General features: G+C 34.8%; 2 protein-coding genes across 2 annotated transcripts in view; both read left to right on the top strand.

Annotated features, from left to right (window-relative positions):
- LOC102223628 overlaps nucleotides 1-23162 on the top strand; it is a 56846-nt gene that overhangs the window by 18510 nt on the left and 15174 nt on the right. Inside the window, exons 10-21 of the mRNA XM_023346714.1 lie at nucleotides 10095-10502; nucleotides 10724-10972; nucleotides 11868-12125; nucleotides 12941-13354; nucleotides 13575-13823; nucleotides 14511-14768; nucleotides 15407-15664; nucleotides 15867-16124; nucleotides 17115-17372; nucleotides 17669-17674; nucleotides 17866-17945; nucleotides 18027-18083. Of these exons, the coding sequence (XP_023202482.1) occupies nucleotides 10095-10502; nucleotides 10724-10972; nucleotides 11868-12125; nucleotides 12941-13354; nucleotides 13575-13823; nucleotides 14511-14768; nucleotides 15407-15664; nucleotides 15867-16124; nucleotides 17115-17372; nucleotides 17669-17674; nucleotides 17866-17945; nucleotides 18027-18083 (2753 nt within the window). The remainder of the gene's footprint in view (nucleotides 1-10094; nucleotides 10503-10723; nucleotides 10973-11867; nucleotides 12126-12940; nucleotides 13355-13574; nucleotides 13824-14510; nucleotides 14769-15406; nucleotides 15665-15866; nucleotides 16125-17114; nucleotides 17373-17668; nucleotides 17675-17865; nucleotides 17946-18026; nucleotides 18084-23162) is intronic.
- LOC111610916 (C-type mannose receptor 2-like) lies at nucleotides 3241-9600 on the top strand. The gene is made up of 7 exons (XM_023346000.1): nucleotides 3241-3359; nucleotides 4685-4855; nucleotides 5068-5301; nucleotides 5436-5535; nucleotides 8078-8319; nucleotides 8578-8835; nucleotides 9576-9600. Exons 1-7 carry the CDS (start codon nucleotides 3326-3328, stop codon nucleotides 9578-9580), a joined length of 1044 nt encoding a protein of 347 aa, XP_023201768.1. The 5' UTR covers nucleotides 3241-3325; the 3' UTR covers nucleotides 9581-9600.

Here is a 23162-nt window from a genome sequence, read left to right on the forward strand (position 1 = left end):
GATGAGCCCAACAATCCAGCCTCTAATCCAGTTTAACACCAAGATATTTAAATGTTTCTCATGATAAAAAAAATGTTTGACTATTTTTGTCTTTTCTGCAATTTATAATGACCCAATTTATTTTGTTTTCTTCAAGATTGTTCTCACACCACTGATTTAAGCATTTTGCCAATTTTGCACAAAGTTTCTTGTTCACCTCTGATAGACCCAGAAAGCTGCAAAATAATCTGAATATTTCTACAAATGACTGGACTCTGACTTTTACTAGAAGTTTGACATTGAGTGAAAACACTCAGAGTACAATCTCCTCTGCTGCTCCTGTGCTGCTGACGACCTGCTTACATGACTTTTTAGTCTCACAAATTATAATATTGGCAATAGACTTTTAATTTTAAAAAAAAGCCTTAATGCAAAGTGAATTTCTATGAACTCTGGTGTTGTTAAATACTGGTGCATAAAATGACATTTCTCTGTTTTGTTGCCTGATATCTTTTGTTTTAAAACTGTTCATCCTCATTCCTGTACTGTCAGATGCTGGTAACTGATTGCTGGTAACTGACTGCCCACCCACATCAAATAAAAACATGCAGTACTTCTCAAGATTGTGTGATAAGACAGTGTGTTTGTAAGTTGATTATAATGACCCAATGTGTCAGTTAATTGAGTGAATAAACTGAATATGTAATTAGCACTTTCTGGCATCTGGAAATTTTACCAGATGAACCAGATTTGTTTCTTCTGTTCCTCTGATTTTGACTAACTGGTTTCCATTTCTCCAGGATGTCACTTAAGTAAGTAGTGTGTTTAAAATACATTCACAGGTTTACCTCTTTATAACTCTAACATTGATTTACAAATGTTAAAGTTATAAAGCATCCTCAGCTGAGGTTTCTCTAATAGTACATTACAGTAATCTTAGTTAACTTGGAGACAACTACAAAAAACTATTTCTCTTTCATTATTCTGGAATTAAAAAAAGATTTGTAATACATTGTATGTAAATATCTAGATCTAATTCTATACATTCTTTGGTTTTAAATTAAAGAAAAATGTTTTAATGATTTTTGCACATTTTGACTGTTAGTAATTTTGCTCAAAACAGCTTTATTGGTGAAATCATATAGGAACTATGACGTATGTCCTCCAGGGAAGCTGATCTGCAAAAATATTAATAATTATTTGCCAGAGTTTCTCTTATTGAGGAGGTCATTAAGCTTTTCACTCAGGTGTATTAGTGCCACAACACTGGCCCTGTAGGTCTGGAGATGAACAAACCAATAGTTTTGTTGGACTAGAGACCATTTTTTGATGGCCTCTTAGATTATGTCTGTGCCTCTATGGAAATTATTTTCCCAAGTTCTACAAATGTAGAACGTTTGAAAACCACATGAGGGTGAAATATTTTTATTTTACCCTCACACAACAAACCTTTGCTTTTTCTAAAGGGCAGATTGGTATTCAAGTGAGTGAAAAAAAGTTTTGTTTGTTTAAATGAAGAATGTAGTTTGTCAGAAAGTTCAGTGTGAAAAACAAGGAAATGCTGGCTAAACTCAGATCTATGCTGAGATAATCTGCACAGATTGACTCTGACTATGTCAGCTTGCTTGTTCACAAAGCCATGGATGATTTAAAGATTAATATAAAATGTACCTTTTTGTTTGTTAATGTGTCTGTTTTCTGTTTCACTATAGTTTTCTTTCTTTTACATTTTACAGAGCTTTATTGTGGAAAAACAATACTTTATTTGGATTTTCAGAGATACGTCATTGTTAAGACAATACTCATCTGTTTCTTTCTCTGTTTAAATCATTATTAAATTTGCTGTTCCAAGTTGATTACCTGGTTACATTAGACTTAATTGTTCAGGGCATGTTAGTGTTATTACTTTTCTCTGTTATTTTAAACTAATTTAACTATCTTCTATAGATTTTATAAGCCTCTAAATAAAATATGTGTTCTGTCCTTCCAGCTTCTTTAGCTTTCTGTTTGGATCTTCCAACTATTTCACTGCAACAAATGAAACAGCTTCACCAGATATTATTTTGGTAAATTATATCTTGTGATAAGAAGAGGTTTGTGGGTTTATTTAAAGAGATGTTCTTTTTATCATATTTATCTTTGAATCATATTTATGCTCCAACATGTTCAAGGTTATCACTCTGGCTTTGTAGTAGCAGATGAGCCCAACAATCCAGCCTCTAATCCAGTTTGACTCCAAGATATTTAAATGTTTCTCATGATAAAAAAAAATGTTTGACTATTTTTGTCTTTTCTACAATTCATAATGACCCAATTTATTTTGTTTTCTTCAAGGTTGTTCTCACACCACTGATTTAAGCATTTTGCCAATTTTGCACAAAGTTTCTTGTTCACCTCTGATAGACCCAGAAAGCTGCAAAATAATCTGAATATTTCTACAGATGACTGGACTCTGACTTTTACTAGAAGTTTGACATTGAGTGAAAACACTCAGAGTACAATCTCCTCTGCTGCTCCTGTGCTGCTGATGACCTGCTTACATGACTTTTTAGTCTCACAAATTATAATATTGGCAATAGACTTTTGATTTAAAAAAAAAGCCTTAATGCAAAGTGAATTTCTATGAACTCTAGTGTTGTTAAATACTGGTGCATAAAATGACATTTCTCTGCTTTGTTGCCTGATAACTTTTGTTTTAAAACTATGCTCATCCTCATTCTTGTACTGTCAGATGCTGGTAACTGATTGCCAGACCCACCTCAAATACCTATAAACATGCAGTACTTCTTAAGATTGTGTGATAAGACAATTTGTTTGTAAGTTGATTATAATGACCCAATGTGTCAGTTAAATAGAGTGAATAAACTGAATATGTGATTTGCACTTTCAGACGTCTGGACATTTTACCAGATGAACCAGATTTGTTTCTTCTGTTCCTCTAATTTTCACCGACTTGCTGATGACCTGCTTACATGACTTTTTAGTCTCACAAATTATAATATTGGCAATAGACTTTTGATATAAAAAAACGTTAATGCAAAGTGAATTTCTATTAACTCTGGTGTTGTTAAATACTGGTGCATAAAACGACATTTCTTTGTTTTCTTGCCTGACAACTTTTGTTTTCAAATTATGCTCATCCTCATTCCTGTACTGTCAGATGCTGGTAACTGTTTGCCACACCCACCTCAAATGCCTATAAACATGCAGTACTTCTCAAGATTTTGTTAAGGTGTGCTTTGCAGTTTTTAGGTTATTAGCTTGTATAAGTTGTGAAATGCATTCATAGTGTTTGGATTTAGAAGATATTATCTGGATACTTTATTTTTTTCTCAAGCTTTTACTGATGGATTTCAGGCTCATCCTGTTTGGGCTCACAGGTTGGTATCTTATTCTGGCTTCTAATAATCTTTTTTCTTTTAGTTATTTTTTCACAATGAGAAACTGAGACAGAGAGGAAATGTAAGGCAAAAGTTAAAATCAAGTTGTGTTAAAAATTTGTGTTACACATTTGTGTTAACACAAATGTGTAACACTTAAAAGCTTCTTCAGAGACCTGATTCACACAGTTTTATCTTGCAGTTATGATTTGTGTTAAGTGTGATAAGACAATGTGTTTGTAAGTTGATTATAATGGCACAATGTGTCTGTTAAATTGAGTCAATAAACTGAATATGTCATTAGCACGTTCAGGCGTCTGGAAATTTTACCAGATGAACCAGATTTGTTTCTTCTGTTCCTCTGATTTTGACCGACTTGTTTCCATTTTTCCAGGATGTCACTTAAATAAGTAGTGTGTTTAAAATACATTCACAGGTTTACCTCCTTATAACACTAACATTGGTTTACAAATGTTAAAGTTATAAAGCATCCTCAGCTGAGGTTTCTCTAATAGTTTAACATTACAGTAGTCTTAGTTAACTTGGAGACAACTACAAAAAAACTATTTCTCTTTCATTATTCTGGCATTTAAAAAAAAAAGATTTGTAATACATTGTATGTAAATATCTAGTTCTAATTGTATACATTCTTTTGTTTTAGATAAAAAAAATAATGTTTTAATAATTTTTGCACATTTTGACTGTTAGTAGTTTTGTTCCAAAACTATGGGATTCCATTTGTGTCAAAAATAAGTAGAAGTTATATGTGTAGATGCTGTTGGTCTGTGTCATTGCTATGTGACTTTGGTTGTCATGTAGTACGGGGCGCTGTTCTTGGTCTTGACTTGATCTCGACTTCCCTCTGTCTTAGTCTCGACTTTCTCTTTGACCCTGTAAGTCCTGGTCTTGTCTTGGTATCAATGCACACTGGTCTTGGTCTTGACTTGATCTCGGTTTAGATTGTCTTGACTATTACACTGCAAACCAGCTATGAAGGTTACTTTGTGGTTCCTTCATGTTTACCAAGTTCAATAAATATAAATCCTTTTAAACTACACAAATCATGGATATTGCATTAAAACAAATTCTAGAAAGGTTTTAGGATAAACAAATTGTAGATCTGAATGTCAACATTGTCAGTGATTCTCGCTGAAGAAAACTTAACTCTCCACATCTTGTCATTTGGATACACTAATAATAATTAAATGCTTTAAATCACTATTTTTGCTAACATTTTCCACAGAAAGAACACTTGGAATAAATAAGGAAGATGAATGCAATGCCTGTAATGCAATGCTGTTAAAGTTTAATTGGTTTTATTTCAGGTGCCCTGCTCAGTGTTGCCTGTGCCCAAAGCCATCAGTACTACTTTGTGAATACTTCACTTAATTGGACAGAAGCTCAGAGCGTCTGCAGACGGGACTACACTGATCTGGCCACCATTGAAAGCTCAGCTGATGTTGATGATTTTTTAAGGACCACCTCCAATAATACAGGTGGGTTTTTAATTTGAAAATGGGTGAACAACACATGTATACTCACAAACCCCACATTTCAAGCACTTTGAATGGCCTTGTTGCTGAAAATGTGCTAAATAAATAAAACTACCTTATATTATGTTTTCATATCAGTGAAAGTTTTATCATATGAGTATAAACATGCTTCACTGCAGCTTTTTAATGTAATAAACTTTGTTTTATTATTTTAGGCAAGGCCTGGATAGGTCTTTATGATGACACAATAAACAGCTGGAAATGGTCCCTAAATGACAGCAGCTTCTACAGTCCTGGAGAATATTCATTTAGGGACTGGGGACCTGGCCAACCTGATAATAATTTTGGACAACAGCATTGTGTTAGATTTTACAGTTCTAGTTATCTCTCTCTGGGCCAATGGGATGATATTGGGTGCACAGAGACAATGCAATTTGTGTGCTATAATGGTAAGAGTGTTATATATATATATATATATATATATATATATATATATATACTGTATATTGCAGTTATATATTTGAAAGATTATTATTATTTTCTTTTGGTTTTCTTATTCTACTTTTTGTGTATATATTTACAGGTACAGTAGGTGGATCACCATCCTATGTTTTGAGTAACATTTCACTAAACTGGACAGAAGCTCAGAAATTCTGCCGTGCCAATTATGTTGACCTGGCCAGGTAAATAACAAGACGATATCTTAAAGCAAATACTGCATTAATTCATGATAATCTATAGAGAGAGGGATTGTAGTTCATGAATTCCAGATGTTTTCCTCTGGGTTTTAGTCTTGTACTTTAAGAAGTTAATGTATGGTTATTCTTTCTCTTTGTAGACACTTGGTCCTGGTTTATTTTGGCACTAAGAAAAATGCGCCGTTTCTTTCTGTCAACTATTTTCCATTTTCTTCCTGTTGCTGAGTTGTTGTTGGTAACTCATCTTTTGTCATACTTTGCTCCCTCTTTTCGTGTATCAGTCATTCTTATAAATATTTTTTTCACCGGTTTTTTCTAAAGCCTGTTTGTTGAACTTGTGCTTTTCTTTAGAAAAAGCACAAATGAAACACCGCTGTTGAATTTCTCACTACCTGTAAGTTTTTGATATTATATTTCAGTTTAGGCGATGTGGTAGTGCATGGTGTAGTGGGAAAGAGGGCTGCCCATATACATATTCATATTCATTTCCTTGAAGCAGTTGCCAAGGATTTGAATTTCGATCTCAGGATTTCTGATTCTTGTGTTCCAACTAGGGCTGGGCGATGTATCGAGAACATCGCGATATTTTCAATTTACGATAGTTAAAATGGCTATATCGCAACCATCGAGCTTAAATTGTCGTTTAAATAATAAACATTCGCCGTCAAAATTCACTGCGAGTGTGGTTTATCCGACACTCTGTGAATGCATCACTAGTCCCTCCCCTCCCACCCAACCTGAAATTTTTTTCCCAATCATGCTGCACGGAGAAAACAAACAATATGGCGACAGCGAGAGTTTGAGGCGAGCGGCTGAATGAGACAGTAACTGAAGAGGAATCAGATGAATTTGTTTAGTTCTGAAGAGAAACAGCGCTGAATCAATAATTTGGCAGTGATATATGGAGGATGTCGAACAAAATTAGGTATTTTGCGAAACATGTTATAGAGCTATAGCCACCAAAGGCTGTTCCACAAATTTATTTCACCGCCTAATGAGACTGTTCTTTACATGCCGTTCATAGCCGGTAGAACTGGTCCGTTACAGTGAATCCTGGAGATGTAGGTAGGATTCATTTAATGCTATGCGATAGGAAAAATAACTCAAAATCATTCTTTTGTTTTTCTCTCGCTCTTTTTTCTCGATCTCTGTAAACTCGTTGCCATAGCAACTGACAACAACGCAACTTTATGTATCAGGATTCAGCACTAAAACCACTCAAGCATTTCCCCCACATAGAGCAGAACATTCAGTTTCTTACAGTTTTATGCTTTTAGACTTGATGTGTATTTTACTATTATTAATAAGTGATCCCTGTGGTAGATTAGCCACCGCTGCTATTAGCCATGCTAACACAGCGGTGGTTGATGAGCTAATTTAAACACCTGCTTTACTGATGATCTGTCACTTTGTGTGTAGGTCGCCTTTTTTTATTTTTAAGCTGAATCAAAACACACCTTATTCCACAGCACATCTATTTGTTAAGTTTGTCAAAGTCAAGCATAAATTATCTACTTCTCTCTCAATTGTTATTTTTTTCTTAGTTAAAATTTATTTATCACCTTGTTATCTAGTCATACCCTGGTGAAAAATGTATGTACGAAGTATGTTAAATTTTAACATACTTGAGCTTACTTTAAGTCAGACTAATCATGAGTATACTTCAAGTTCACTTAGGAAAATGTCACAAAAATGTGACATTTTAGAACAACAAATTTTGTGCTTAGTGTATTTTAATACTATTTAAATTGTTTTAAAGTACAATTTAAAGTGTACTAAGCATTCTTCAACTTACCATTTTTTGGACAACTTAAGTCAACTTAACTCTGCCTACCTACCGCCTATGACTTTCATTTCCATGGAGGCGTGAATTCTTTTGAAGTTTTTTTATCTTTTACCCTATTGCTAATCTTTGTAAGTGACGTATGTAGTGTGCCAGTTCGTTGCTATGAAGCTTACCGGAAATTGTCTCCGTTGTAAACAGCCATCATACATTGTGAAGAGACAAGGGTCCAGCAAAACAAGGTGGCTGTTAATGTTAATTCAGTATTAGGAAGGACCAACATGGACTGAACAGCTTCGTTCACTTTCTCCGCTGCCATTGCTAAAACTACAGGCAGACTACAATTTTAAAACAGCGCAAGATAATCAACATCATTGTTCACAATTTCTTCTGTTGGCTAATTTGGCCTGGTAGAAATTCTACTAGAAGGAATCCAAGTGAGAAAGCCCAGACTGTATCATAGCAAAAAGGATGATATTCTCCATTTTACATATTTATTATAAATAACAGCTGTATATTTTAGTCTAGATTTAATAGCTGAAGCAAAAACCAAACACTGCATTTTTTCAATTTTAAGTTTTTTGTTTTGTTTTGTTTTCTCATTTAGGTACTAAATACTGAAAAAAAACACAATAATTGTTTTTGGTTTTGAAAAAGAAAAATCAAAGGAAACCCAACACAGATTATTTTCCTTGTGTCCTGTATTTAATATGATTGTTTATTAACACTGTTTTTCCTTGCCAGTGTACGAAATCAGACAGAAAATGAAATCATCAGAACCCTAATAGGTGCCAGCAATGTTTGGATTGGACTGTATCGGGAAAAGCTGTGGTCTGATGGAAGCACCTCTCTGTTTCGAAACTGGGCGGATGGCGAACCCAATGAGCCCTCTGGGGATCAGTGTGTTGCTGGATCATTTAGTGACTCTGGAAGATGGTCGGATGAAGATTGCAGCCTGAGTTTGCCATTTGTCTGCTACAAACCAAGTAATGTATCTCATTTTTGCTGTTTCAGAAATAATCCATAATTTTACACAACACATGTTTGTGGTGTCATTTTCTGCAGATCCCTCAACTACAGTCTCTAAGCACACTACATTATGCAACACAGAAACAATAAACATTTTTGAAGGCTTTGCTTTTGTTAAACAAGCAAAAATATATATAACCCCCAACTATGCTGTGAAACAAAATGCTTTCTTCTTGTTTAATATGCTGTGACGTTTTGTATTGTCTTTATCTTAGTCCCACCAAATGCAGAAGGCTTTACAGCTTCATCACAAAATGAGAGCAGCATCACTCTGCAGTGGAATAAAATCAACATCAACACCAGCTTTGTTCTCCAGTTTAATGGTGTGGAAACATTCATCAATGCACCAGATGGAGATGGACCAGTGACTCACACAGTCTCATCTCTCACTCCTGGAACAAACTATACATTCACTCTCTTCTCTGTTCTTGACAATGTCAGGAGCAGCGGAGTCAGTATTACTGCATTTACTGGTAAGACTTTACATTTCATTAAGAAAGGGAAACTTTTTTAACACCAAAATTCTGTTAGTCTGCAGTCCATTGGTTGGTCATTGAACAAGACCCCTCTGCTATATAAAAATTTAAAAGACTCAGTAGTGCAGGGTAAAGCACAACTGTCACAGGTTCAAGTCCTGGTCTGGTGACCATTGCCACATGTCTTCCCCATTTCTCATAACCCAGGTTTCTGTTCAAAGTTGTTATAGCCATAAGAAATTACTCAAAAATCTGCTATATAGCAACTAATTAAAGAGTCTCATCTGAAGGTCAACAAAGTAAAGAAACATGTTTAGTGGTCATTAAATTTCCTAATAGGATCAACATTTTCAAACATAAAGGGAATGCGAGATGTTTCTGTTCTTTGTCCTGAGTAGGATTTGTTTAGTCCATGTAGAGAGAGCGACTGTAAATGGAAAGCAACATGTAGCTGTCAGGCTGTCACAGGTAGATTTACTGATGAAAAGGATTTAAAAGATATTATTTTATTTATTAGTTGTATCATGCCTACTAAAAATCTGCTAAAACCAAGACTTAACGCTAATGTTTATTTAACTCCTAGTGAGGTGTGATTTTTTATTTTTTTTTATGATTTCCTCTGACTGCACCTTTAGTGATATCCTCACTAAAGGTGCAAGAAAACCTCTTCACCCTCATTAACTCAAAATCTGACAGTAAGTCGAATTAAAAACAAAAGTATTTTGTGTCTTATGAAGCCTAGGCGCAAATTCAAACTGGAAGACTCTTTTATCCCCACCGGGACCCGTTAATTGAAGCGACCTGCCCACAATCGTCGACCTATCAACGCCGGACCAAGCCACGTCACGTCCAATCATCGACCAAGTCCCAGCTGATAAGGACCTTCATTCATCGTGTCCTTCGCTCTCCAGCCGAGCTCAACCCACCACCACCCCTTCTCCTCCACTCGCCCGGTCCTGAGGCCCGCACCCTTCTTCAACCTCCACCACCAGTGCCGGGCCCTGGGGGATGACATTCCTAACAGCATCGGGGATGCTCACCTGAAGCCTATCGCTAACGCTGCGATAACCGTTATCCCCAGCCGGGGCCCGAGCGCCAAAGACTTTAAATTCTGTTTGTCAATAAACTCTTCTAATTGTCTTCCTATCTCTGTCTGAGTCTCTCCAGATTGAATAGACTTATAATGCTTATCCTCTGTTTTGTCCCACATTTTCTATTTGAAGCTCCTTGTACCGGCTGTCGATGTTGTGCTTCAGGCACAGACTGCATCACCACCAATGGAGTTATTGAATGTCTTGACCCCTGTGACACCTACACTGTACTGAACGATACATGGCGTTCAACAGAGAATACTGACTATTCATATATACACTGTGACGCGTACATTTCCTGGAGTGGTTGGTATCGCTTTTATTTGGGTCAGACCAGCGCTCAGATACCAGAGAAATGTGTGGCAGAAAACAGATGTGGAACTTCTGCTCCTATGTGGATAAACGGGACTCATCCAGTCCAGCTTAATGAAATTGTAACTCGCAATGTGTTTGGTTCCTGGTATGGTTCCTGCTTCTATTTTGCCTCAAACACCATCCAGATCAAACTTTGTTATGGATATTACGTCTACAAACTTCAACAGCCGTCTGTATGCAACCTGGCATATTGTGCAGGTACTGTTGTAATAATTTACAAAAAATTTAGAATTATCTGTTTTCCTTTTACAACGAAGAAATTTGAATATGTATATGCAGATGCACACACACAGACCGCAAATCACTCGTTTTTATAAATTGTAGTCATTTCTTTAAAAAAATTCAATATGAAATATAAAATTTATGTCTGATAAAACTAATGCTTAAATTGGAATATATATTGTGTCTGTGTGTGTTAGAACCTCAACCCTTCAGAGTATTGACACAAGATGAGACCAGCATCACTCTGATGTGGAACAAGATGAACAACAACACCAGCTTTGTTCTCCAGTTTAACGGCACAGAGACAAACATCAGTGCACCAGATGGAGATGGACCAGTAACTTACACAGTCACATCTCTGACTGCTGGAACTAGATACACATTCACTCTTTTCTATGTGTTTGAGAATATAAGAAACAGTGGAGGGCAACTGACAGCTGTCACTGGTAAGTTATTTCACTGCACAAAGTAACTTCACACCATCACTGGTACTATTTTAAGAAAAACTAATTTATTTCTGAAAGCCTACAGACTGTAAAAAATGGTTTGATTTCTCCTCTTTTTTAGTGAATTTTGTGTATGTATTAAGTACTGAGACAAAACTTATAGATTCCAAACTATGACCAACTTCTCTGTTAGTCATCAGTTCAAACAGAAACTCAGGAGCAAATGCTTATGATTCCTCATGAAAAGCTCACATTGTTTCACCAGTACCCTGAACAATCAGAGCACTTCTTGTTTTCAATTAGTAGTAAAAACCCCTTAACCCTCATCCCTGGAAAATACAATGGAATACAGAATGCAGGCGTTTAGCTGCTTGTTAAGGGGTTTAAAATAAATATTCAGTCTTTCTATGCTTTGACCATTGCTTGTGAAATAGAAACTATGACTATGAGATCCCAGTATAAAGAACTTAATGACGCTTTCTTCTCTTCAGATGACTAAGCTCAACTTTAGACACAGGAAAGTCTAAAGGACTGCTTTTGGTGCTTTTCTGCACCAATAGCAGTCAGCTTAGGGGATTCAAATTCTGATTATTGTGCATCCTGAGCCACTATGTTAAATAGACTTGAATGATGTCGATATCTGCACAGTTTATATAGATAGTTTGAAGCAACATGATGTGGTTTTGAAAGTGGAAAGATGCAATGGAAAGATCATTACTGTTTAAAAAGTACATAACGCTGATACATCCTATATTCCTTTTGCTCGTTGCTTGTTTAATTGACCCGGACTTGTTTTTTGTAAGCTACAATTAAGATACTGGTTACTCATAGATATACATGAAAACCCAACTGCAAAAACCTGAACTGAACATCTCTTTTTTTTTTTTTAAATCAGCTCCTAGAAATGCAGAAGGATTTACAGCTTCAGCACAGGATGAGAGCAGCATCACTCTGCAGTGGAATAAAATCAACAAAAGCACCAACTTTGTTCTCCAGTATGACGGCAGAGAGACAAACATCAGAGCACCAGATGGAGATGGACCAGTGATCCACACAGTCTCTTTTCTCACTGCTGGAACTAGATACACATTCACTCTCTTCTCTGTTCTTGACAACGTCAGGAGCAGTGGAGTCAGTATTACTGCATTTACTGGTAAGACTTTACATTTCATTAAGAAAGGGAGACTTTTTTAACGTTGAAATTCTAACGTCTGTTAGTCTGCCGTCCGTTGGTTGGTTATTGAACAAGAGCCATCTGCTATATAAAAATTTAAAAGACTCAGTAGTCCAGGGGTAAAGCACAACTGTCACAGGTTCAAGTCCTGGTCTGATGACCATTATCACATGTCTTTCCCCATTTTTCATAACCCAGTTTTCTGTTCAAAGACTGTTAAGGCCTTAAGAAATTACTCAAAAATTTGCTATGTAGCAACTAATTAAAGAGTCTCATCTGAAGGTCAACAAAATAAAGAAACATATTTAGTGGTCATTAAATTTCCTAATAGGATCAACATTTTCAATCATAAAGGGAATGTGAGATGTTTCTGTTCTTTGTCCTGAGTAGGATTTGTTTAGTCCATGTAGAGAGAGCGACTGTAAATGGAAAGCAACATGTAGCCGTCAGGCTGTCACAGGTAGATTTACTGATGAAAAGGATTTAAAAGATATTATTTTATTTATTAGTTGTACCATGTCTACTAAAAATCTGTTTAAAAAAAGACTTAAAGCTAATGTTTATTTAACTCATAGTGAGGTGTGATTTTTTATTTTTTTATGATTTCCTCTGCATCTTTAGTGATATCCTCACTAAAGGTGCTGGAAAACCTGTTCACCCTCATTAACTCAAAATCTGACAGTAAGTCGAAATAAAAGTATTTTGTGTCTTTAGACTTATAATGTTTATCCTCTGTTTTGTCCCACATATTCTATTTGACGATCCTTGTACCGGCTGTCGATGTTGTGCTTCAGGCACAGACTGCATCACCACCAATGGAGTTGTTCAATGCCTTGACCCCTGTGACACCTACACTGTACTGAACGATGCATGGCGTTCAACAGAGAATACAGTTGACTACTATTCATCTATAAACTGTGACATGTACATTGCCTGGAGTGGTTGGTATCGCTTTTATTTGGGTCAGACCAGCGCTCAGATACCAGAGAAATGTGTAGCAGAACGAAGATGTGGAACTTATGCTCCTTTGTGGATAAACGGCAATCATCCAGTCCAGCTTAATGAAATTGTAACCCGCACTGTGTGTAATGCTTGGTCAGGTTCCTGCTGCCTTTTTCCCTCACACACCATCCAGATCAAACTTTGTTATGGATACTACGTCTACAAACTTCAACAGCCGTCTACATGTTGGCTGGCATATTGTGCAGGTATTGTTGTCATAATTTACAAAAAATTCAGAATTATCCTAATTACGAGGCAATTTAAATATGTATATGCAGATGCACACACACACACAAACAGACCGCAATTCACTCATTTTTATAAATTGTAGTTATTTCCTTAACCAAACCCAATGTGAAACATACATTTTATGTCTGATAAAACTAATGCTTATATTGGAATATATATTGTGTCTGTGTGTGTTAGAACCTCAACCCTTCAGAGTATTGACACAAAATGAGACCAGTATAACTTTGCAGTGGAATAAAATCAACAACACCACCAGCTTTGTTCTCCAGTTCAACGGCACAGAGACAAACATCAGTGCACCAGATGCAGATGGACCAGTAACTTACACAGTCTCATCTCTGACTGCTGGAACCGAATACACATTCACTCTTTTCTCTGTGTTTGGAAATGTGAGAAACAGTGGAGAGCAACTGTCAGCTGTCACTGGTAAGATATTTCACTGCACAAAGTAACTTTTCACACCATCATCTCCTTTGATATTTTAAGAAAAACAAATTTATCTTATCATATCTGAAAGCCTACAGACTGTAAAAAAATGGTTTGATTTCTCCTCTTTTTTAGTGCTTCTTGTGTATGTACTAGGTACTGAGACAAAACTTATAGATTCCAAACTATGACCAACTTCTCTGTTAGTCATCAGTTCTAACAGAAACTCAGGAGCAAATGCTTATGATTCCTCATGAAAAGCTCACATTGTTTCACGAGTACCCTGAACAATCAGAGCACTTCTTGTTTTCAATTGGTAGTAAAAACCCCTTAACCCTCATCCCTGGAAAATACAATGGAAAACAGAATGCAGAGAAGCTTTTGGTGCTTTTCTGCACCAATAGCAGTCAGCTTAATGGATTCAAATTCTGATTATTGTGCATCCTGAGCCACTATGTTTAGTTGATTTGAATGATGTCGATATCTAGCCAAATTAAATAGATTTTTTGAAGCAACATGATGTGGTTTTGAAAGTGAAAAGATGCAATGGAAAGATCAATAATGCTTAAAATGTACATAACATTACTACAATTTCTAGCTACAATTAAGATACTGGCTACTCATAGATATACATGAAAACGCAAATGCAAAAACCTGAACTGAACATCTCCTTTTTTTAAAATTCAGCTCCTCCAAATGCAGAAGGATTTATGAAGTCAGGACAAGATGAGAGCAGCATCACTCTGCAGTGGAATAAAATCAACAACAGCACCAACTTTGTTCTCCAGTATGACGGCAGAGAGACATTCATCAGAGCACCAGATGGAGATGGACCAGTGATCCACACAGTCTCTTTTCTCACTGCTGGAACTAGATACACATTCACTCTCTTCTCTGTGATTGAGAACGTCAGAAGCAGTGGAGTCAGTATTACTGCTGTCACTGGTAAGATACTGGAAATCTAATATATAAAACTTCAACTTTTCATCTCTTGCACATTAATGTTTGTGTTGAGATACAAAGAACTCTACCAATAAATTGGTATTTAAAGAGTTGCAGGCAAGAAACAAAGATCAAATATAAATTATATTTTTGTGTGATTATCAGAACATTTTTTAAGTGTTAGAGAAATTCTGTTCTAAGCTCCTCAAAGCACAACAAGGTTACATCACATATCAAGAAGATAAATATGTCATTAAATTAATCATCCATTTTTAATTTTTAATATTTAAGTTTATTGCACTTTTAATTATGTCATGTTACAGTTCTAAGTAGGAAACAACACAGTTGTTTGCAAATAAAAATCTAAGTCAATTATGAATTTAAATTCTTCCCTCTGGTTAGTTTTTAATGAGAGTTTAAATATTTAATGAGAGAACAAAGCACAGGGACTATGAAACTTCTTCTCTTCAGTGGATAAGCAAGTATCTGGGGTTTTTATATATACAGTTTATATATGCTTAAGACAATTTTTTTATTGTAATAAGTTCTAATTTTAATAAGTTAATTTAGACATATTAGAAGTTATGAAATGGCACATATATTTTCTTTTATCATTTTCCCTGCCGTTTTTATTCTCCCAGTTCCTTCAAATGCACAAAGCTTCAGACCATGGTCACAAGATGAGAGCAGCATCACTCTGCAATGGGAAAAATTCAACAACATCATCAGCTTTGTTTTCCAGTTTAACGGCACAGAGACATTGATCAGAGCACCAGATGGATATGGACCAGTAACTCACACCGTCTCTTTTCTCTCTGCTGGAACTAAATACACATTCACTCTAATTTCTGTGCTTGAAAATTTTACCAGCAGTGGAATCAGCATTGCAGCAGCTACTGGTAAGATAAATGAAAGAATGCTTGATCACTAGGAATAGTTTTTTTCTCCAAATGAACCTTTTTTAAACATGTTAGATCTGAGATTTAAAGGTGCACATTGAGTTTGTTGTATCATCATCCCAATATTGTTTTTAAATGCTACATTTTTCAGTATAAAGGTTTTGAAGAAATGAATTGACCTTTTTTAACTCTTTTGGCTCAGCACCTCAAAATGCAGAAGGCTTCAGGCCATCAGACCAAGATGAGACCAGCATCACTCTGCAGTGGAATAAAATCAATGACAACACCAGCTTTGTTCTCCAGTTTAATGGCAGAGAGACGTTCATCAGAGCACCAGATGGAGATGGACCAGTAACTCACACCATCTCATCTCTAGCTGCTGGAACCAGATACTCATTCAGTCTCTTCTCTGTGTTTGAGAACGTCAGAAGCAGTGGAGTACAACTTACTGCTGTCACTGGTATGAATATAAAGTACATTCATTTATTTATTAACAACCAAGGAAAAAAAAATTCCTCCAAAATCTTCTAAATCAGATTGAACCATCAATGATCCAAACCTGCAAACGTCACACTTAAAAATAAACCCAAACCTCAAATTTATGGGAAAACATACTTTACCCTGAGATCAATAAAATTTTTGGACTCTTTCTAAAGCTACAAGATTTATCCAGTCAGCGTTAACTGGAAGTATTAATGGTGTAAGTTTGACAACTGTGCTGAAACAAAACCTCAGACTATTTTTATTGTCTTCCATTAACAATGAAAGGTACGATGTTTCTGATTGGCGAAACAACAAAAGTAATCTATTTTTTCAGATTAAGTTTGTTCGTTTGTAGACGCATAGAATGACATTTTCTCTCCAAATTCCAAGAGTTGTGTTTTAAAATATGCAACTTTAAATTAAATCATGGAACCAAGCTGCTGTGAATAAATGCCTTATTTTATGGGCACAAGGTCTAAGGAATGAAAACACTAGTGGGGGGGTTTTCTTTTTTACACATTGTCTAATGCTACATGCAATGAGAAAATAACACTATGAGCCAGAACATCAATTTGTGCAAGGGTAAAAAGTACATTTTAACCCTCTTCAGTGTCTTTTAGTGATGGAGGAAATTAAGAATGGATGACCCTTGCTGCATGTTTTCCCCTTCTCTCATTACCTGCTTTCCTGTCTAATCATTTTGAAATAAAAGAAACTAGAGCCAATAAAACCTGAAAAAGGTGAATCAAACTCTCTTCATTCAGACAGCAAATCTCAAAATCTACTGCTCTCTAACCTTTACTTTAACTAACCCTAATCTTTTGTTTTACTTCACCAGATTCTGCTTCTAATATTAGAAATTGATAAAATATTGTTGCTTGATTTGGATTTGTTCCTAGTAGAATTATTTGGCTTAAGATTGTGGGACACATATCTTAACCATCACAATATTGTTTGTTTGTTTCAGCGCCATTAAATGCAAAAGGCTTCAGAGCATCAGAACAAGATAAGAGCAGCATCACTCTGCGGTGGAATAAAGTCGGCAGCAACATCAACTTTGTTCTGCAGTTTAACGACACAGAGACATTCATCGGTGCACCAGATGGATATGGACCAGTGACCTACACTGTCACATCTCTGACCCCTCGTACAAACTACACATTCACTCTTTTCTCTGTGTTTGAAAATGTCAGAAGCAGTGGAGTCAGCATATTTGAGGCTACTGGTAAGATACTCAAATCTGTTGCATACTTCATGGTTTGCATTAAGTTACATTATTTTTTCCATAAACTCAAAGTTTCTGTTGTTTAATGGCTTGAATTTAACTGCAGCACTTTGTGAATTATCTTTCAAGATATAAAAGTTGGCCCAAGTCTTTTGTAGCACCTGTATTTCTTATGTCTTACTGTTGTTGTTGTTCCTTGACTAGTTAATTACAAAAAATTAATGATAGAAAATAAAATCAACCCAATATGTTTTTTTTCTTTTCATGTCAACAAAACTTCATTGACCAACAAACAGGTCCAAGTGAGTAAATAAAATTCTTTAGTTTTTCTTTTTTTCTTAGGATAATTACTTTTGTATCATATAAAAATGTAGATGTTTCAAATATTTATACTTAATTTGAAACAGTTATCACATTATTCTTTAATAATCTGCAATTTAATAGATTTATCTTATTTTTGTGAATTATACATGTCTAATTTTTTTGTCAACAGATTATGTTTTTGGATTGGATTTGAAGTTGGAGCTTCTAGAAGAAATGACAAAATCAGAGATGGAAGACGCTTTGATAGAGGTAAGCTAATATCTATTTACATTTTTATGTCTATTTGTGTCTTTTTTAACCTTTGACTCATACATTTATTTTTCAATCCAGCTCCTCAGAGAAAATAATCTGCCGCCACACATTACTCTGAAAATCATTTCCTCCAAACCATGAAGTCACCGAGGGAATCAAATTCTGGATAATTCATCTGTAACATTGTTTCCTTTCCATGAGGTTTATTTTATGTACTAATTTCAATTGTAATGTTGTTTTACAGAATTGATTTCCCTTTGGGTAATATTTTAATCTCTTTTTGTTGATTAAGAACTGAGTTAAGGTTTTCTTGTATTTTCATAAATCATATATGTGCATTCTTCTGTTTTTTGCCTTTAAATAATGTTTTGGGGATCTATGAATTGTTTACTTGTATTGAAAAAAATATTTTGGGGGACATATTGAAATCTAGATGCAAAAGCTTGAAAAAACATGAAGAAAAAAAACCTAGGTGTGTGATGGTATGCACACATCTAGGTTGGCAAGCAAAACAAAGCAAAAGCATAAAAAAGTAAAACTTTGTTCAGTGTGACTCCATGTTGCTTCCCTGGTCATTAAACGTTTAAATACAGCTTTACAATCATATAAATGCAAAAAATCATCGTGGTAATGGGGAGAAACAAATGTTGTAAATAGGTATTGGGAAGAATTAACTTGAATATATGAATAAACTAAACTTATTTAGATGAAAATAAGAAAGAATCATTCCTCTCTCAAACATTTTAAAATGTAATCTGTGGGTAAATGGGGTGAATTAGGGCTCATATCAACTTTATCAGAACAAGAAACCTGAGAAACAACTCTACTAGTTTATTAATTATGGACCATTTATTCTTAAACATGGGGAACTAATAAGTAGCTCTTATACTTTTTCTCCTTTTGCTCTTCCTTTAATTTGTTATTTTGCTTATATTTCTTTCTAATTCATGTAAAGCACTTTGAATTGCCTTGTTGCTGAAAATGTGCGATATTAATAAAATGACCTTACCTTACCCAGCTCGCAAGTGAAAGTTGAATGTTTGACATTTAAACATTCGAATGTTGAATTTTAATGTTGTCTGAACATTCACTCCAAATTCACTTGTTCCGTCTACATTCACTTTAAAATCGTTTCTTCCAAACCATGAAATCACCGGGACATCAAATTCTGGATAATTCATCTGTAACATCGTTTCCTTTCCCTAAAGTAACATAAGGTTTATTTTATGTACCAATTTCTAAATTCTGGAATGTTGTCATTTTACTGATTTTCTTTTCTTTTGTGAGATATTTTAATCTTTTTTTTTTTTTTTTTTACCAAGAACTGAATTAAGAATTTCTTGTATTTTTATTAATCATTTGCATTTATTTTTTCTATAATTATGTTGCCTCTAAATACAGTTTTAGGGATCAATGAATTGGTTACTTTTTATTGAAAAAAATATGTTAGACGAAATACTGAAAGCTAGATGCAGAAGCTTGAAAAAATATGAAAACAAAAACTTAGGTATGTGATGATATGCACAAAGAAAAAGTATGAAGAAGCAAAACTTAAGTCAGTGTGACTCCATTTTGCTCCCCTGGCCATTACGTGAATGTGTTATTCTGATCACCCACCACCAGGTGGCGGTGTAGGTATTTACCACAGGTTTCAGTGACACAGAGATCAGTATTTTCGTCCTGACAGTGAACCAAACTATGTGACAGCCAGGTAGTATGAGGTAATGAGAGTTCTTTAAAACTATTTTGAAGCCGAAGCTATACTCAGAACCCGTTTTAAACAGATATTTCCTGTTACTCAACCCTTTCAGTGTATTATTGTCACCTCTGGTTCTTAGAAGTAATGCCTCACAAACAACTGAACTCATGACAGATTTAGCATAACCAAATGTGCAAAATGTGTCTTTGTGTTTCTGTTCCTTATTCTATTACTCTGAAGAACAGATGGCACACATTTGAAACACTATTAACTTTATGCCTTAGAATATGATTTAATTGCAAATAATTAATAATAGGACCACTAAAGTAAACTCAGTGATCAAACCAAAACTAAGCTCAGTGTGAAAACAGAAATAAAACCAACATTTGTTTATAACATCTCTAATATAGAAATGTCAGTCAAGGTAAATAAAAATAATTTGAATATATTTTAATACAAAGATTTGATGCAAACTGTTTGAAGTTAAAGAGTTTCTCACAGTGAGCGATTCTGTAAAAAGGATTTATTAGATTTATGATAATAAGGAATCTAAAAAACTCTGCAAATTTGTCAAGACAGAACTATAAAACTACTTCTGTTAATTAGCAATTTATTCCAGGATGGACTTTTTGGTCTCTCCACTTTTTCAGTACACCTATAAAATTGCAAACAACATCCTGAAAAAAGAGCATCAGTTGTATGTTTTATACAATGGATGACATGAAAACAGTTGCAATAATTAGACAGACAGAAAGATTGGAGGAATATGTAGAATAGATTCAGATCTTGTTGTGAAGATCTGCCTCACTCCATGTCTGTCTTTGCCAGAGATTTTTTATTGCTACTGACGCATAAATATGATCAAGTAATGATTGATTTTCTACCTTTTAGATTGTGTCTGTGCCTCTATGGAGGTCATTAAGCTTTTCACTCAGGTGTATTAGTGCCACAACACTGGCCCTGTAGGTCTGGAGATGAACAAACCAATAGTGTTGTAGGACTAGAGACCATTTTTTGATGGCCTCTTAGATTATGTCTGTGCCTCTATGGAAATTATTTTCCCAAGTTCTACAAATGTAGAACGTTTGAAAACCACATGAGGGTGAAATATTTTTATTTTACCCTCACAAAACAAACCTCTGCTTTTTCTAAAGGGCCAATTGGTACTCAAGTGAGTGAAAAAAAGTTTTGTTTGTTTAAATGAAGAATGTAGTTTGTCAGAAAGTTCAGTGTGAAAAACAAGGAAATGCTGGCTAAACTCAGATCTATGCTGAGATAATCTGCACAGATTGACTCTGACTATGTCAGCTTGCTTGTTCACAAAGCCATGGATGATTTAAAGATTAATATAAAATGTACCTTTTTGTTTGTTAATGTGTCTGTTTTCTGTTTCACTATAGTTTTCTTTCTTTTACATTTTACAGAGCTTTATTGTGGAAAAACAATACTTTATTTGGATTTTCAGAGATACGTCATTGTTAAGACAATACTCATCTGTTTCTTTCTCTGTTTAAATCATTATTAAATTTGCTGTTCCAAGTTGATTACCTGGTTACATTAGACTTGATTGTTCAGTGCATGTTAGTGTTATTACTTTTCTCTGTTATTTTAAACTAATTTTAACTATCTTCTATAGATTTTCTAAGCCTCTAAATAAAATATGTGTTCTGTCTTTCCAGCTTCTTTAGCTTTCTGTTTGTATCTTCCAACTATTTCACTGCAACAAATGAAACAGTTTCACCAGACATTATTTTGGTAAATTATATCTTGTGATAAGAAGAGGTTTGTGGGTTTATTTAAAGAGATGTTCTTTTTATCATATTTATCTTTGAATCATATTTATGCTCCAACATGCTCAAGGTTGGCACTCTGGCTTTGTAGTAGCAGATGAGCCCAACAATCCAGCCTCTAATCCAGTATGACTCCAAGATATTTAAATGTTTCTCATGATAAAAAAATGTTTGACTATTTTTGTCTTTTCTACAATTCATAATGACCCAATTTATTTTGTTTTCTTCAAGATTGTTCTCACACCACTGATTTAAGCATTTTGCCAATTTTGCACAAAGTTTCTTGTTCACCTCTGATAGACCCAGAAAGCTGCAAAATAATCTGAATATTTCTACAGATGACTGGATTCTGACTTTTACTAGAAGTTTGACATTGAGTGAAAACACTCAGAGTACAATCTCCTCTGCTGCTCCTGTGCTGCTGATGACCTGCTTACATGACTTTTTAGTCTCACAAATTATAATATTGGCAATAGACTTTTAATTTAAAAAAAAAAGCCTTAATGCAAAGTGAATTTCTATGAACTCTGGTGTTGTTAAATACTGGTGCATAAAATGACATTTCTCTGTTTTGTTGCCTGATATCTTTTGATTTAAAACTATGCTCATCCTCATTCCTGTTCTGTCAGATGCTGGTAACTGATTGCTGGTAACTGACTGCCCACCCACATCAAATAAAAACATGCAGTACTTCTCAAGATTGTGTGATAAGACAATGTGTTTGTAAGTTCATTATAATGACCCAATGTGTCTGTTAATTGAGTGAATAAACTGAATATGTAATTAGCACTGGTTCATTTGGAAATTTTACCAGATGAACCAGATTTGTTTCTTCTGTTCCTCTGATTTTTACTAACTGGTTTCCATTTCTCCAGGATGTCACTTAAGTAAGTAGTGTGTTTAAAATACATTCACAGGTTTACCTCTTTATAACTCTAACATTGATTTACAAATGTTAAAGTTAGTTAACTTGGAGACAACTACAAAAAACTATTTCTCTTTCATTATTCTGGAATTAAAAAAAGATTTGTAATACATTGTATGTAAATATCTAGATCTAATTCTATACATTCTTTGGTTTTAAATTAAAGAAAAATGTTTTAATGATTTTTGCACATTTTGACTGTTAGTAATTTTGCTCAAAACAGCTTTATTGGTGAAATCATATAGGAACTATGACGTATGTCCTCCAGGGAAGCTGATCTGCAAAAATCTTAATAATTATTTGCCAGAGTTTCTCTTATTGAGGAGGTCATTAAGCTTTTCACTCAGGTGTATTAGTGCCACAACACTGGCCCTGTAGGTCTGGAGATGAACAAACCAACAGTGTTGTAGGACGAGAGACCATTTATTGATGGCCTCTTAGATTATGTCTGTGCCTCTATGGAAATTATTTTCCCAAGTTCTACAAATGTAGAACGTTTGAAAACCACATGAGGGTAAAATATTTTTATTTTACCCTCACAAAACAAACCTTTGCTTTTTCTAAAGGGCAGATTGGTATTCAGTAAAAAAAGTTTTGTTTGTTTAAATGAAGAATGTAGTTTGTCAGAAAGTTCAGTGTGAAAAACAAGGAAATGCTGGCTAAACTCAGATCTATGCTGAGATAATCTGCACAGATTGACTCTGACTATGTCAGCTTGCTTGTTCACAAAGCCATGGATGATTTAAAGATTAATATAAAATGTACCTTTTTGTTTGTTAATGTGTCTGTTTTCTGTTTCA

Source organism: Xiphophorus maculatus, chromosome 14, assembly GCF_002775205.1.
Source record: "Xiphophorus maculatus strain JP 163 A chromosome 14, X_maculatus-5.0-male, whole genome shotgun sequence".
Taxonomy (NCBI): Eukaryota; Metazoa; Chordata; class Actinopteri; order Cyprinodontiformes; family Poeciliidae; genus Xiphophorus; species Xiphophorus maculatus.